We start from the raw sequence: 16,035 nt of genomic DNA, 5'->3' as shown, positions 1-16,035 counted from the left end.
CTGTTCTGTGCAAAGGTTGTTAGAATTTCACAGGTACAATTAATAACTAGAAGCCCTAGTGTTTCTCACATTGTCGTTAATAAGCCTCTTACTTGTGTTCAGCCAGTAACAGTATAGGTAGTGGAATGAAAAGGAAGTTTGAAGAGGAAGTGTGAAAAATAGACTGAAGACAGTGTGATGTTGATTGTAATCACTATGCCTCTTTACAGAGACAATGAAGAGCTCCCTGCTGGCAGCTATCTTTTTATTTGCAACCGGTGAGTTTTCATTTGCTGCGTAACTTACAACTGTTTATAAAGAATTAAAAAGAACTTATAAAGACAAGGTTGAATTACCAAAATCATAACGAAATTATATTCTGCGAATAGGAGAAACATCAACCAGTAGCAGCATTTTCCTATTCCTTTTACAGTTGTCTTGTTAAACGATTCCCTTCTTTTTTTAATTCCCCAGATTCCTGCAACCGCATAAACCAGGATTTTCCACTTTGCCGACAGGTGCAAGGTGAGTAAATATTTCTCCCGTCACCCTTACCCAACAACGCCTGAGGCAACCGACGCCCCGTCAGGAACCCGCCGGCCGCACCGCTCCCACCGCCCCCAGACCCCGCCCCGGCCCGGCCCCGCCCACCGCCCCCCCGCCCCGCCCGCCGCCCCCCCTGCCCCGCCCACCCCCCCCCTCCGCCCCGCCCGCCGCCCCCCCTCCGCCCCGCCCACCGCCCCCCCTCCGCCCCGCCCACCGCCCCTGCGTCCTTGCTGTGGAGCAGCCTCTGGACAAATGGCCGTGATTTCAAAAGGCACCGGAGTGTGTCGTGTTTACACGTGGCAATTATTTGCGCTCCATGTTTAACTGATTAGTTACTCCTAATCGCAAAAACGACCAGTCCGTCGCATTTCAATACAGGTTATTACACAGCAGCTGGTGGCCATCTGGTGTACTTACTTCATGCTGAACTTCTTGTAGGCAGAAATATCCTACTTGTACAGAGATGCAGCAAAGAGCAAGGTTTTTGAGAATAATGTGGGACTGGATAAGATATTATCAGGAGGACTATATTCTTCTGAGATGAGCCACAAATAATTTGCTAGTCCTTGCTACTAGCCAATCAGACTAAATTCAACTAATGCATTACTGAGAACACCAGAAAAACAAGAAGTTCTAGAGTGAAAAAATCAAGCTGCCTTTTTTTTTTTTTTTTAAGGAGAAGAAAGTGGATTGTGGTGTCTTTAGAATGGGGAAAAACTTTTTTCCTTCTTTGGGTAGCTCTTGAAGCACAGACATGGTACAGGACTAGTACGGGACTAGTACTTTGCTAGGGCTGGGAAGAACTAATAATATGCTTGTTCTTTGATGGTAAGCAACACAGAAAAAAAAAAAAAAACACACACACACGAGAACCCAAAACAAAACAAAACCCCAGGAAAACAGTAACAACAAAAACACAACAGCAGTATGTTACGAATGTATTGGCACGAAGTGTTACAGCAGTTCCAAAAAGGTTTTGTTTTCAGGTGTTTCTTTAAAACGCCACCAGCAAAAACCAGAAACACCAAGTAAATGAAAGGCTTAATTCAGAGTAAAAGAGTAATATGAAAGCAGCTGCTGCTTTCTATGGTTGTTAGAACACCACGTTCATGGATGAGGTGGCCAAGATTTGGTTTGGTGGTCAGACTAGGAAAGCAAATAATTCAGTAGTTGTTCATATTGCTGTAGAAACAAGGAAGACTTGAGCTCCACCTTCCTGAAAGGAAGCTGCACACACTGATGCAGCATAACTTTATTAGAAAAGCACATTTCTTTTAGAAGTAGCAAGTAAGTGTCATAGAGTGAGAGTGTTAAGGTCCAAGCTGTACTCACCTGACACACTTTTTGGTCCAAATCAACTTGTAAGTTAAATATACAGCTATCATCTGAGTGATTAAAAGAATACCAAAGATACTCTGACTCAGGTTGCAGGAAGGAACAGGTCTGTATGAGGCAAAGAGAAGGACTGATCTTTCATCTCATAACTTGGGTTATGACATACCATAACCATGCTGTAACACAAACTCCGAGAGACTCATATTTGGTTATCAAATAGCAAAACATTCTTAATTAAGACTAATGGGCCTGTTGGCAACTTGTCAATCCTAATAGATATAAATAATGTGTGACTCTACTCATGAAGAAAATTCATTTTTGTCACCTTTATTTTTCTATACCTCTTGAGATCCTTATCTACTTTTCTGAAGAGAAAAAAATATTTCTGGGTCTTTTTTTTAAAAGTGTGGGTGGTACTTTGAGACATCATGGCTGATTCTTCTGAACTAGTAGTTCAGACAGTAAGACAGAAAGCAAAAGGAGAACAGTCATATTTTATCACTACTGTTTCTGATAAGAGATTTTTGAAATACTGAAATAATCTTAACTGCTAGAGACTAAAAACAAGTTCCTTTAAGAATGCTAACAGTCTTCGATTTCTCTTCAGGTGAAAAATATATATGTTCAACTGCAAAGTAAAAAAGCCTCATACTTTTCTTTCAAAAAATGAAGTACAAGTCATTTTGTGCAGAAACTTATGCTCTCCTGCTTTACAATGTAATCTTTATGAAGCTGATAATAGAAGTGGCATATTGTTTCTTTCCAGGAATAGTATACTATTCTGAACCTCAGATAGAGGTGACTGATGGTATTGGAGTAATTCTGGAGTCTAGTCAATTGGTTCTACTGTTGATAATTAGTCCCATGCTGCAGTGTATAATGCTTTGCAAGAAGCTCCACTATAATTCTTGCCAATTGGAAATAACAGAATCATCACACTGGCCCTTGATGTTACTCACTAAAATGCAGCCCCTTTCTCATTTTTTCCCCCCAAGTTAATTGCACGACATTGATTTCCAGAATTTTTCACAAGGGTGAGTGTGGTCATTTCTGGCCTATACTTTCAGAAATGTCTATACGTTTTTGCTTAACAGTCAACAAGCTGCTCCTGGCAGAGCTGTTGCCAAGTCCACTTGATAATGCTGTGGGTGAACAGTGCCTGCCTCCCATGCAAGGCAGATGCTCCAGGTTCTCCATGGAAGGGGCTTTCTCCCCAGGCCCAGAGTAACCCACCAGAAGCCAATGCTTCATGCAGGTTTCAGGGGACAACTGAGTGCTTCCAGAAACAGTGGCAAGGAAAGTACTGTCTGTCAGATGGGAACTGTGTGAAACTGGAGCAGAGCTGGGAGGTAAAATCTAAGGTCTCTTAGGGCAGAGATTCACAGTAACTTTTTCTTCTGGTTTAAGGAGATTATCTTGCAATAACTCTCCTTAAAGCAGAGGGTCAAAAGCTAATAATGCTTCCTTAGATATATGCAGTTTGTTTCTGCAGTTTCAGTGCCAATAGTAGAACAGATATTTCATTCACAATTGAAAAAGAAAACAAACAAACATCCCCCTCCAAAAAAAAAAAACACAACCAACCAAACAAAAAACCCCTATCAAAACAAAACAACAACAAAACTTGCAGAGGAAAGCAGCAAGCAAGATATCACTATTTCGACAGAGAAACACCGTTCAAAGGTGTAGCGATACCAGAGCTGTAGGAAATGCTATAGCAAGCATTCCACCAGTGTGCTGTTGGGTACATAACAGTTGACAGTGGCATCAGAAAGTACAGGAAGAGTTATCCCTTTCTACTTTAAGAAAACTAGGTTTTACCTGGAAACATTAGACTGATAAGGTTTAATCTTTCTAAATGTCACCATCCCTTGTTCTAAACATCAGTGAACTACTTACCGTAAGAGTAAATGTGGCTAAGGACTCATGCAGCTAGTTTGTAGTTTGTTGCACAAAAAGGTCTGGCCTGTTTTGTATTTGGTTTTGCTTCTCATAGTCACCTCACATATTTTAATAGTAAACGATTGTCTGCAATGGGTCTTTTCCAGTCCACGTGTTTTGTTTTTGCAGACTGGGACAACGAACTGGTATGCTACAAAGAATTAAGTGAGGATCTAACCTGTATCTGGCTGCCACTACCCAGTGCTCCAAATACCATTAATTATACTATATTCTTAAAATGGTAAGTCTAAATATCTTTTCAGAAAATCAAAAGCTGTCATTGCTCTTTGGCCTGATTCTTACCTGCCAGGGTTTTGCTCCAATATATTAAATCACATTGTAGGTTGTTACACAATACTGGTCAAAATCTTTCTTCACATCTAACTATTACCTGTTGGTTTGGTAAGAGCTCAGTAAGAGTCATTATATGTCCTTCTGTGCCTCCAACACACTGTTTGAAATTCTATTGCCAAAGACCACCTTAATCAATTATGTTTGTTTGCATCTATTGACTTCCACTGAGTAATCAATTCTAATGTATTCAAAGTAAAAACCAAAACAAGCAAAAAAACCCTCCCATAAACAAACAAAAAACCACAGAAAAAACCAACAGGCATTAAGTTGGTTTTTGTTATACATTATAAATTATGCTACACCTTGTATCCAAGGCGATGTCAGATGTGTCACATAAGAAAAACAGATTTTTAAGTATTTTCTTGCAATTCTGAATTATTAGGTGTTAGTTTAATAGATGTACAGAATTTGCAGGGTTAATCTTAAACCAATTATCTTAAAATATGGGTGTCTTCAGTTATGCCTTTTTTGAAAAAGCTAAAACTAAGAAGCCAGGTAAAATGTAGATAGGTAGGTTAATCAACAGCTGCCTGTGGGTTTGTTAAAAAAAGGCAGCTTTCTGTCTCAGTACCTGCATTACAAAATGGATTTTCATCGTTTTATAGCTACATATTTGTGATCTCCCATGAGGTTAAGGCTATGTTTAGAACGAGAGAAGTGAGATGAGAAGATGTGATCTTTACTGCGAGACCATATCATGGGGTACACACAACACTGTATGGCTTTGATGAATTCTGGAAGTTATTACTGATTATTTTGCCATATAACCCAACACTCTGAATTAAAAATATCTGTAGTTAGGAGCATCTTCTGAAGCTAAGGAAATGTCACTACACTGGGAAATTCCCCAGGCTGATCTTCTGCACATTGCAGAGGAGTAAAGCAACTTCCTCAGGGCTGAGGTTATTCCCCTCATCACCTTCAATGTTTCCCCAATGGAGTTAGCAGCAAATGTCGACTTACAATAAGCACTAAACCCCACTGCATTTGCTGTCTTGCCTCTTGTGTCTTCCAGGAGCACAAATTTCTTGGAAGGAGACAAGCAAGTGTGAAATGGCTTTGCTTCTGTAGAGATGCTATCAGCTGAAGTATTTTTAAGCTAGTGGCTCTTAGAATCCTCAGCCAAAATTAGACTGTGCTGTTTCTAGGCTGCAGGGTTGATGTTTTGAACAGAGAAGACAGGAAAAAAAGAGTGAAAGAATAGGTGGGTGGGGCAGGAGGGAGGCGATTGCCTCACAGAGATGTTGATTTTCTCAAGCCAGAGCCAGGACTTGAACCTCAGTCTTCTAGGCTTCAACCTAGTGCTCTTCAAGAAAAAAAACTTCCTTTCTCCTCTTTTTAAATTGGGTTATAAGGAAAACAAAAGTTTGAAAGGGTTTTTTGCTCATCTAGACGAGGACATCACCGCTTTCTGCAAGTAACAGCGGTTTGACATTGAAATTGTTCCTTATCCTTGCTCCTTATGATTTAGTTGTCAGGAAGAAAAGGATTAAAGAACAACACTCCCACAGAGAAGTTCCAACCAAGCATTAAAAATCATGCTTTGAAATGTTGATGGCTGATTCACAACTAGTCTGAAGCAGAAGGCAGGGGAACCTTCAAGTGGCTTTGTTCAGTTATTAAATATTGTATCGTGATCAGCACATTTAATGCTTGAATTATGTAGGTAGGCAGTTAGTATACCAGCCCACTTCTTTAAGAACATTAAACTGGCACAGCTTTAACCTTGAAAAAAAAAAAAATCTGTCCTATGTGTCACAGAAAGTAAATGAGAGAGATAAGGGGAAAAAAAACCCAGGCAAAGCAGGAATAGCCTCCTATGTAAGGCCTTAAACCTCTTGGACTTTCTGTTCTTTGTGCATTGGATATACCAAGTGAAGTCTACAAGGCTGAGGACTGAGTTGGCATTTAAATATCTTTGCCAAACTCTGATGGTTTGTAGGAACAAAAGTCAGAAGACGGGCATATCACTTGGAAGAGGTTTTTCATACCTTTGTGGTAATGTAGATTCAGGTAACTGGAAATTTTGCTGTTCAAAAGGAATTTAGGTCCCCCTATGGTAGGTGGCAAATAGAGTCTATGAAGTAAGTTCTAATTTAATTTTATACCTTTTAAACACTCTTATATGCCATTGTAGATATGAAAGAAGGCCATATGGATTCTGTCTTGTATCAGGCTGTGCCTTACAAGTTTATGGAATTTAACTGTTCTCCACCATGCAAGAAGGATTTGCATGTTTAAATTTGCTAGTTTCCAGCATACTGGAATTACACTTACTGTTTCAAGTTGCTCAGGCCTCATCTTCAAGATTTCAATATGCTGAATTTTGTGTATAGGTACCTGGAAAACTATTAATTGCTCTAACAATGCTAAGAGTAACTATAATCCAATAAAGTGTTTGGGTTTTATTCTGCCTCCTTTTCTCCAAAGGGACAGAATTTCAAGACCTCTTCAGCGAAACACATCATCGTCTTACATCACGATAGAACGCAAAGATCTTTACATGGAGCGATCTGCATCTATTTGGATAGTAGTGAACTATCCCCACGGCAGTTGTGTGGGCGGGAAGAACATCTCAGTTACACCAAGCAAAGCAGGTACAGTGTCTTCTCAAGTTGTGTTACTGTGGTGCCCAGCTGAAGTAGTGGTAGTATTTTCTTAAGGATTATTTCCAAACTTGTAACTCCCAATATACAGTTGTTATTTTTGTTGACTGAGAGAGCTACAGTGCAGTTTGGCTTCCTTGGATGAAATCTGTACTGAAGTCAGTAGCAGAATTCTATCAGCTTTTATGGAAGAAGGGTTTTACTTTAAATAATTTGCTAGACTATGAAATAGTCATATCCAGAAAAAATATACAGTGATACTTGTCTACAGTATTTAACCAGCTTCTTGTGTTCTCTTTGGTGGTTTACAAAGAGCAGGTTGACTCAATTCCATGCATGTAAGTAATCCTTGTTATAGAGCATTAGCATTTTGAGAAGATTCAAAGTTCAGCTCTTTTCAAAGGACACTTACCCATTACAAAGTACTGCAGGGGAGGTATGAAAAAGAAATCTTATTAACTGTGGCCTGTAGCTGTTTATTTAAAGACAGTATCTGGTCACTGGGATAACTTTAAGAGCTTCCCAAAACTTCCACCTCTCAGAGTAATCATAACCCAAGAAAAAGCTGTGTTTCTCACTGCTGGGTGGAACTGCCAGTACAATCCAAATTATCCCTACAACCTCCTCTGGAGGCTTTTGGCCACGTTGTGTTTACTGGAGGGAAAGGTAAAAATGTATTTGCACTTATATAGTTAAACACAGTTGCTGAAATTGGAAAATGTTCTGGAAATTTTTATACAATTCATGATCATAGGTACTCTTGACATTTTGATTTTGCCTTTCAGACTCATTCAGAATAGCACCTGCTTAGAAAAAGGGTTTTCCTGAAATCAGTAGAAGCATTCACAAACGAAAGGCAAGAGGAACAACACTATTTTGTTGATATCATAAGGATTTAGTAATTATTTGTTTCCAGTCTTTTTAAAGTCTGTGTTCAGTATTTTGTGCCAAGTCTTGTATTTTTTATAAACTGCACCTGACAGACACAATTACCAAAGATTTCCTGCTTCTTATGCATTTATAACAGCTGCATATTCCCGATTTTAGGGAAGTGCTTGACAGCATCTAACATAAATGCTTATCAGATCACAAACCGATTGATAATAAAGTGGGCCCTGCCAGCAACTCCTACACCATATGAGCTGAGATACAGAGAGGCATTTACAGAATCCACTCAGTGGACACTGGTAAGTACTTCCAGATGACAATCACTTGAGAACATGAGTTGCCTTGCCATGAGCTCAGCAGTACACAGCATGTACAGCAGGACGTCAGCAGGATGGTACTGTAGAGAATACGCAACACGGACAGCAAGGAGGCACAGCACACAGACAATTTGTAGGCAAATCTCACAAAGGTCTCTTAGTTTTGTTCTGACAGATCCTAAGCTGTTTTGGAAAGAATGATTAATAGTTTTATACAGGAAAAAAAAAAACAGAATAGTATGTCAGCTGGTTCATTAGCTCCTCGATGAGACACGACAACAATCAGTGATGCAAAAGCTTAAGAGGATATCAGAAATACCATATAAACTCAAAGCATGATTAACTCATATAAACTCAAAGGCACTTTAAGTGATAGGCCATATTACCTTTCTGCTAGTATCATTAATTTTTCAAACTGACTAGAGATCAGGTTGCTATGATTTCTAATGTAACAATTCATACCTTGCACACTTGGGGTTTCTTTGCATCAGTTTGCCAGATTTCCTTCTTTGACAAGAAGGGAAATAATTTCTCTGGGATACAGGATCAGTTCCAGAAGCATTTTAGGATGTGCTACAGTGAGAATAACGTGCAGCAAGAGGACAGTATCTAGAACTAGAGGGACTAAAGAGGTGGAAAAACAGTCATAATTTCAGTAGGATCTGCATACAGCACCAATGGTTGCTCATCCTATGCCTTGTCATCTGGTATATCATGCAAAGGCTTCACCACCTAATATGCACATATGCATGATTCGTGACACAGCGTCCCTGAAATTGTTCATTTTTCAAGCTGTTTTCTGTAATTGGGTGAAGAATATGTGTTTATCAGGTAGAAATGAACCCCAAGAAGAAAACAGTCTGAAAAGCAACTGTTGCTGCTTCTTGACCATCTCTACTCTCTCAGAAGTCTTTTCACCTCTTCTGTACCACCAGAATCTCCCATGTTCTATCCTTTATTTCAGAAGAGCTATAATATTTTTTCCATTTCTCTTGTAGCTGCCTGCCATGTTGTTTAGCCAGTTTGGGAATACCATGAGAGGCCCATGTAAGAAAGGTTTCAGCTCATTACAAAGAACTTGCAAGTCTTGAAAGGGACCCCTCGTTCACTGACATGCAAGTCTTAGAACATTCTAGGACAACCAGATACCCAAGCACTCTCCACCCAGAAGTGCAACAGATTGATAACCACATGCAGACAATCTGATACACAGCACATGGAAGAGCAGAGAGCTAAGAACAGTAAAGATGCATGTCCCACAGATTCTGGAGACAGAGGAGACAGGAGATTTAAATTAGTAACGTGAGGTACTGGTAGAGACAGCCACACTAGGTGATGAGAATGACCACTACTGAAAAATTACAGTTCATGAATATTCATTATCCCCCATGTATCAGCTGATCCTGCGGATTTAGGCTGTAAACTCTTCCTAAACACATGAATGTAGGCTGCATTTACAGATGGGACTGGAGGGAAAAGGTGAGTGTGGGCATACAAGCTCAGAGAATACATAAAGCTAGCTGAGAAGTAGCGCTTCTCAAAAGTAGGATTAATGTACATATGTTATGTAATGCTTGAGTCTTAAATCCATTCCACTTCCCTCTTGTTCTGTAGGAGATTCTGTTTTTTCTGTAGTATTGTGTGTTGTGAGTTTTTTTTGTGGCCAAGCTAGTTTTATTAGCAAAAGTATATGAAGTTAATTACTTTAATTCAAAAAAAAAAAAAAAAAAAACACTGCAGAAAACACACTGGTCACCTAATAGTGGGGGATTTGGGTGGGTTGTTGTTGGTTTTATTTATGGGTTTTTATTGGTTTTTTTTGTTTGTATGTATGTGTGGTTTTGGTTTTGTGTTTTTTTATGAAATACATATAATTAAGAATACAAACTTCACAGTAGGCAAATGATAAAACAAATATTCAATCTGTAATAGCACTTCTACCAAAACCATTGTAACACCTATTACTAATCAGACTAAAGGTCCATTTAAAGCAAGGTGCTCTTTGCTCTGATAGCAGCCACCATTTGATGTCTAGGGAAATGTAAAATAGCTCAAACATATAGCAGCAGTTTTCTATTATATTTTCTCCTACAGTTTTCAGCTCAAGGATTTCCATATACACAGGTGGTGTCTTTACTTCAAGACAATCTACATTCTCTGTACAGTCACTGGAGCTCCAGTGCCCTCATCAGTTGCAGACGCACATTACTTCTGTGGTGCTGAGGCATAGCCAGCTGCGCATTGAGTACAACCACGCTCCTCACCACATCAGTTGCACGGATCTATTTAGACATTGTAGCATTTAGAACAAGGGGATTTAAAAAAAAAAAAAATATGAATATATATATAACCTTTATCTCTTGTTCTTCAGAATGCCAACAAGGCTTAGAGTTAGGTCAGCAAACAAGTATATACAATCCCTAATTGATTTTAAAAGTAATATTTAAACATAAACTGTTGGTTACATGCCCTGACTGAGCAAAAGGAGTTCCTGAAAAAGAGGGTATTGCCTTGAAAGTATCAAAAGGCTTTGGGTAAAATGTGTAGTAATTCCTCTTTAATTGTAGTAATCCCTACTTTCAGCTGCAGTCAGAACACTGGCCCTTGGCTGAGAAAATTGTTAATATAAGATTATGTTTTATTGCTGCCACATAAATTAATCATAATTTGTTTTTAGGTGCCTGTAGAAAGCAATGCTGTCAATGTCACCATTTTGAACGTAAACGCTACATCTTCATACGTTGTTCAGCTCAGATGCATAGCCAAGGATGGTCTCCACTGTGTTTGCATTTGGAGTAAAGAGATTTTGGTCCCTCACAGTAAGTGAAATACAGTTTTGTCCTACTGGGAATAAGCATGAATGTAAAAGCCTTTTCAAATCTTCTATCACATGAAATAGCATTGTCCGATACTGTTGAAAATATGAAGATCAAACTGATTCCTACAAGCACATGTCTCCATCTTTTTCCATGTTTACCAGAACTCACGAACAAGCCAAGAATATCATATAATGCAACTACAGAAATCTCTCCAGGCAGAAGAAGTGTTCTTCTGAAGTGGGAGGTAATGTTAATTCATAGGGGAAAATAGACTTTCTCATTGTATTGAGACTACATTGTATACACTTGCTTCAGGATTCACTGCATTTGCATGGTGGTGTTTTAGGTGCTAGAAACTAGCCAGGGAAAACTACACTAACATTTAAATTATTAAAACAGCGATCTCCAAGCTCAAAGTCATTCACTAGAATAAATACTATTTCCAGCTTGCATTAAAAATTGGTGTGCCTCAAGTTTGTCGCTCAGAATTAGGCTTTCCTTGAAAGATCTTCTTAAGTCTTTAGCACATACAAGTGACACACTTTGTGTTTCTGGTGTTCCTAAAGGGTATTCATATTCTTGAGAGACAAAAAGCTTGATAAATCTACAAATTTACTAGTTCAAAAGTGCAAATGCATTTTAATCAGGATGGCAAAAGAGCCTCTGGCTTACAAGAACACTATCTAGCTCCATAGTTCCCATTATTACATTTGAAGTTCAAATCTACACGTCAGATGCATCTCCTCTTGTACAGCAGGAGTCGTTGTCAACTGACTGATTACAGCAGATCAGGCAGTTTTACCAGATGAAGTTTTCTTGGTAAAAAATGGACAGCTGACAGTCCTGAAGGTTTAGTTGAGGGGCCCACATGCAATTGCAACGAGCAAGGTGTTACTAGATGTGTTTGCATGGAAACTAATTAATTCTGTCTAGATTCTGAGAGAAAGAGTGTCTGCAAACTTCAAGAAGTTTCCCATAGGGGACATCCCTAGCAGAAAGGACAGAGACTGGCAAAGTTTTGAAAGATCAGAATATGTGGAAAGTTTTGTAATTACCTCTTGCACTTTTGTTAAGGGAAAGAAAAGACAGCAGAGGAAATAGATACCTCATCTCCTGATAAGGATGAGAAATCCCCTTTCTCCCTTATCTCCTGAGAAGTAGGCAAAACTGCATAGAACATGATTCATTTTGTGATAAAGCAAGAGACTGTATATGCCAATTTAAATGCCAAGAGAAGAAATTATTTTCCATCTAAATGCTCTAGTTCAAAAAAAGTAATACTAAATTTAGTATCAGGGCCAGGACCTTCATTCAAGATAACACGCTAATCTAAGGTTCAAGTCCAGGTGTTTTCAACAAACATCAAAGAGGCAGAGGGAAGGCGTGCACTCAGTAATTAACTTGTCAAATGTAGAGAAAAAAAAAATCTTCATCTCTGCTGCCATGCTTGTTTAAGCTGTTCTGAAACAAAGAAAACAGCTTAAAAATGTTAGAAGGTGGCCACAGCTCCTCTAATTTTGCTAATGTTCTGTGAGTAACCTCATTATGGTTCAGATCAACAGGCAAAGGTTAGCTGGCTTTGGCTCTGAACACCCAACCAGGCAGCACGTGTTGTTTTCATGGCTGCAAATAGCACAGGACCACCTGCGGGACTGCACAGGATAGAGCACTGCCAGCCTTTTCCAGCCGCATTTTGCTGAGCTAAGGAAGTTATATTCTACCAGTTTATTCTTGTGCAATAGACCTCATATTTCACATATCTTAGGAATAATTTATCCTACACAGAAATCTTTCCTGTTTCAAAGCCTGCTGTGAGATCCATAACACTCTTTCCCCAGTAGCTTTACCAGAGCTTCAAATGATGGCACCAATTCTTGCCTTCTATCTCAAGAAAAATGTTTCCATTTTAAGAGCTTCCAGCTTCACCAGAAAATCCTGTCAACGTGTATCTCTAACTTTTAAATTACTGAATGTCATCCTGTCTATCTTACTCCAAAATTACGCAATTTTTCATTAAGATAACTTAATCTCGCAGCTTTTTTGGTATCGTCACACTATTATTTTGTGCCAAGAAATAGCTTGATAATAAGCTTGATATTATAAGTAATCCTTGCAGAATTCACAAGCCTTCGTGTATCCAGTTCAGTTTTATCTAGATTGCAGTAATTTCCATTTCTGTGCACTCATTTTCCAATCTCTCATGAAAATTAGTATAGTAAAATAACAAGAGAACCATCATCATCTAAAAGTTTGTATCAATGGATATATAACATATTCCAAAGTTGTCATATAATTACTAGTATTTATCCTCAAAGAGACCAGATGCCTAACAAAGCCCAGTAGATGAAGATTCCCAGAGGCATAAATTGCAATTAAACACCTCTCATTAACTTTCAAGTTCCTAATTATGAGGGGTATGTTCCAGTGAAATGTAGAGAATGTTACAGCTGCTTCACTGCTGTTATTACTCATCGGATACACATAACTAAGATCCCAATTAAGCAAAACTCTTAATCCTGTGCTTAAATCCTCTCAGTTTAAGCATGCTCTTAATTTTAAGGAAATGCTTTGCTTCATTGATTTGTAATGACCTAATTAAAACAGTAGGACTTTATCCTCATCATTAAAGGTGACATTTTGTTTATACAATTTAATTCCTCTTTATTTTCTGCACAGGACATAATAACATTTATAGAATAATAATCTCTTTCCTCTAGGTAACACAAAGTGAGAACATCCTTGGATATTACGTTAACGTGGAAAGAACACCCAACAGTTGCATGGGTTCACCAAATCGCATCTTTCTAAAGGATAGAAAAGTACTTCTAAATCTCTCCATGGCTTATTACACAGTTAATATTTCTGCCTATAACAAAGCAGGAGAGTCTCCACAAGCCATCTACGTTGTTCCAGATTTCTCTGCAAGAGGTACTTACCTTGTAATTTGTTCATCAGAGCCATGAAGAAGTTTCATCAGCCATCTCTAGGCTACCATTTGACAATCTTTGATATAGGGTTAATCGTTGTCTTAAATATTTACCAGGCTGATACAGGGTGTTTCAAAAAGATGGGCCAAATTTCAAAGCAGTGGTCATTTCAAATTGGGTACATCTTTTTGAAACACCCTGTATTTTGCATAGTGAGTCAGTATTGTTTCTTAAGAAAAGATTTCCATAGAAGTTAACTGTCAGACTAGGAAATTTAACATTCTCTTTAACACTTCTTGCATTCTCCAGCCAGAGAAATAACTATGTGCTAGATATACCTATCAAAAGGGATTACAGAGTGTACTCAAAGTTAGGAGATGCGAGCAGTTTAAACAAAGTTCACATAATTATGTTGAAATCTAAGTTTTTTGAGCTAAGTAACTAGTAAGAGACCAGCTACTATCCTTTATTTCAGTATTGCCCCTACTGCCACCTGTGATGAGGAATAGATAGAATGTACATGTCATATTCCAATGAATATGTAAGACTTTGTGATGCCTAAATACACATTTTTCAGTTAAACAATAAAACTATTTCACAATGTTTCTCTTCTAAGCTAATTTCATTTGCTATAATCTTGAACTATAGTTATTGCAATATAAGCAAAATCTGTCTTCCAAAGATTTTTTTTTTTAAATGAAGTGATAGCATGCACAAGTAAACAAGTGTGCAAGTACCCTTATTGATCTCCAGACAGATGCAACTAAGTAGTTTTCCAGGATGTTCTGACATACTCCCATCTCTATCTATCCTGAATTAACAGGAAGACACTTGCCTTAAGTGTGATCACAAAAGAAATTCCTTCTCACTAGGCACAACTTTTCCTCAGCTACTCTGCCACAACATCCACTTCTTACCCCAAGATGACATATTACTTTTCTCCTTGCTTAGTTTCAGTCAGGTCTGACTTTAAAAATGTCAACATGTCTAAGATCCTTACAAAAAATGCAGAGTATATGAAATTACATAGCTATAATCCATAATTAGCCTCTTCTCCTTGCCCAGGTAAGCACTATCTCGTAGCTGCTCTATGTAGAGCAGTTAATAGCAGCTCATGGGAGATTATTTATTATAGCAGCATCAGGCTTCCTCTTCCTGAGGCTTGGAAAAGATATTTCTCCTTTTTTGATTGTGGGAAATTAAAGATCATGAACATCAGTTAACACTGGAGCTCCTACAGATAGTTGCGAAGTACTAGATGCTAAGTTTCTGTTATTGACACAGTAGTGTAAACCTTGTCGTATAATGGTCACATGCAATGATAACAACTTAATGAATAATCTTCAAAAAAGAGCAAAAGAGAGAAACTAAGTGAGAAAATTGCTTTCCTGTTTATTGATCTCTAATGGTATATTTGTTCACAGACTTGCCTGGCCAAATCCGTGTCAAAAACCAGGGAACTGATGCAGTTGTCACCTGGATTCCAGAATACAATCCAAAGTGTTTTGTGGTTGACTGGGGCACTGGTAAAGAGGATATGCGCATGAAAATAATAACTACGGCTACTGGAAATTTCACGTTAGGTAAGAGCAACCACTGCATCTACTTTACAGGGGTACCATTTCATTTATTGGTTATTTTTTGATGGAGTAGGATTTTCATCCTGGTTTTAAGAACAAACTGAAGATCCAGATAAATGCAACTCTTATCTTTGTCCACTGCTGATCTAACTTTTAACAACACCAAGGCAGATAAAAAGCAGAGTTTTCAGTAGGATGTTTCTGGTCAGAATTGAGCAAGAAATGCAGTTAAGCTGCTCTTGCTGGTATGATATATCTCCTTTCCCACATTCCAAGCAGACCTGTACACTACTAACTTTAAAGAAAAATGTTTCCCTTGTCCCTAGGTAAACTTTACGTATAGACTCCTCTGTTAGAGTCTCCCTTAGAGTATTGATTTGTCTCAATGGCTGTCCTTCTCAAAGCCTAAGTTCTCAACTTCAGTATTCTGCTTACCAAGCTAGGCATGATGAGCTGCAGCCAGGGATAGCTTTACAGGACAGCCATCAAAAATCTTGATTAAAATAATCAAAGTGGCTCTTGCAAAAGCCATTCAGGACTGGATTTTCTGTAGAGAGCATTTACCTTCCAAGTTCTGTACATTAATGTACTAATTTCCTTGGTCCTTCTGCAACATCTGCACTACCACATTACATCTAGTTGTTTTGCTTGTTTTTAAATATGCTAGCTAAGGGAGAAATATCTGTCCTTGAACTAAGCTATCTACAGCCATTTTAGTTCCCTACTTCAGCAGCTCAGGCTTT

General features: G+C 38.5%; 1 protein-coding gene across 1 annotated transcript in view; it reads left to right on the top strand.

The window, feature by feature from the left end:
* The first annotated feature begins 209 nt into the window (after positions 1 to 209).
* The window catches only part of LOC136115473 (interleukin-6 receptor subunit beta-like), a 28,850-nt gene continuing 13,024 nt past the window's right edge, over positions 210 to 16,035 (top strand). Inside the window, exons 1-9 of the mRNA XM_065861613.2 lie at positions 210 to 257; positions 454 to 504; positions 3,931 to 4,042; positions 6,586 to 6,752; positions 7,809 to 7,948; positions 10,644 to 10,785; positions 10,947 to 11,029; positions 13,503 to 13,713; positions 15,137 to 15,295. Coding sequence (XP_065717685.1) covers positions 215 to 257; positions 454 to 504; positions 3,931 to 4,042; positions 6,586 to 6,752; positions 7,809 to 7,948; positions 10,644 to 10,785; positions 10,947 to 11,029; positions 13,503 to 13,713; positions 15,137 to 15,295 — 1,108 coding nt within the window. The 5' untranslated portion in view covers positions 210 to 214. The remainder of the gene's footprint in view (positions 258 to 453; positions 505 to 3,930; positions 4,043 to 6,585; positions 6,753 to 7,808; positions 7,949 to 10,643; positions 10,786 to 10,946; positions 11,030 to 13,502; positions 13,714 to 15,136; positions 15,296 to 16,035) is intronic.

The sequence above is a fragment of the Patagioenas fasciata genome, chromosome Z (assembly GCF_037038585.1).
Source record: "Patagioenas fasciata isolate bPatFas1 chromosome Z, bPatFas1.hap1, whole genome shotgun sequence".
NCBI classification, from domain to species: Eukaryota; Metazoa; Chordata; class Aves; order Columbiformes; family Columbidae; genus Patagioenas; species Patagioenas fasciata.
The sequence above is the reverse complement of the archived record's forward strand: the minus strand, read 5'-3'. Positions and strand labels throughout refer to the sequence as shown.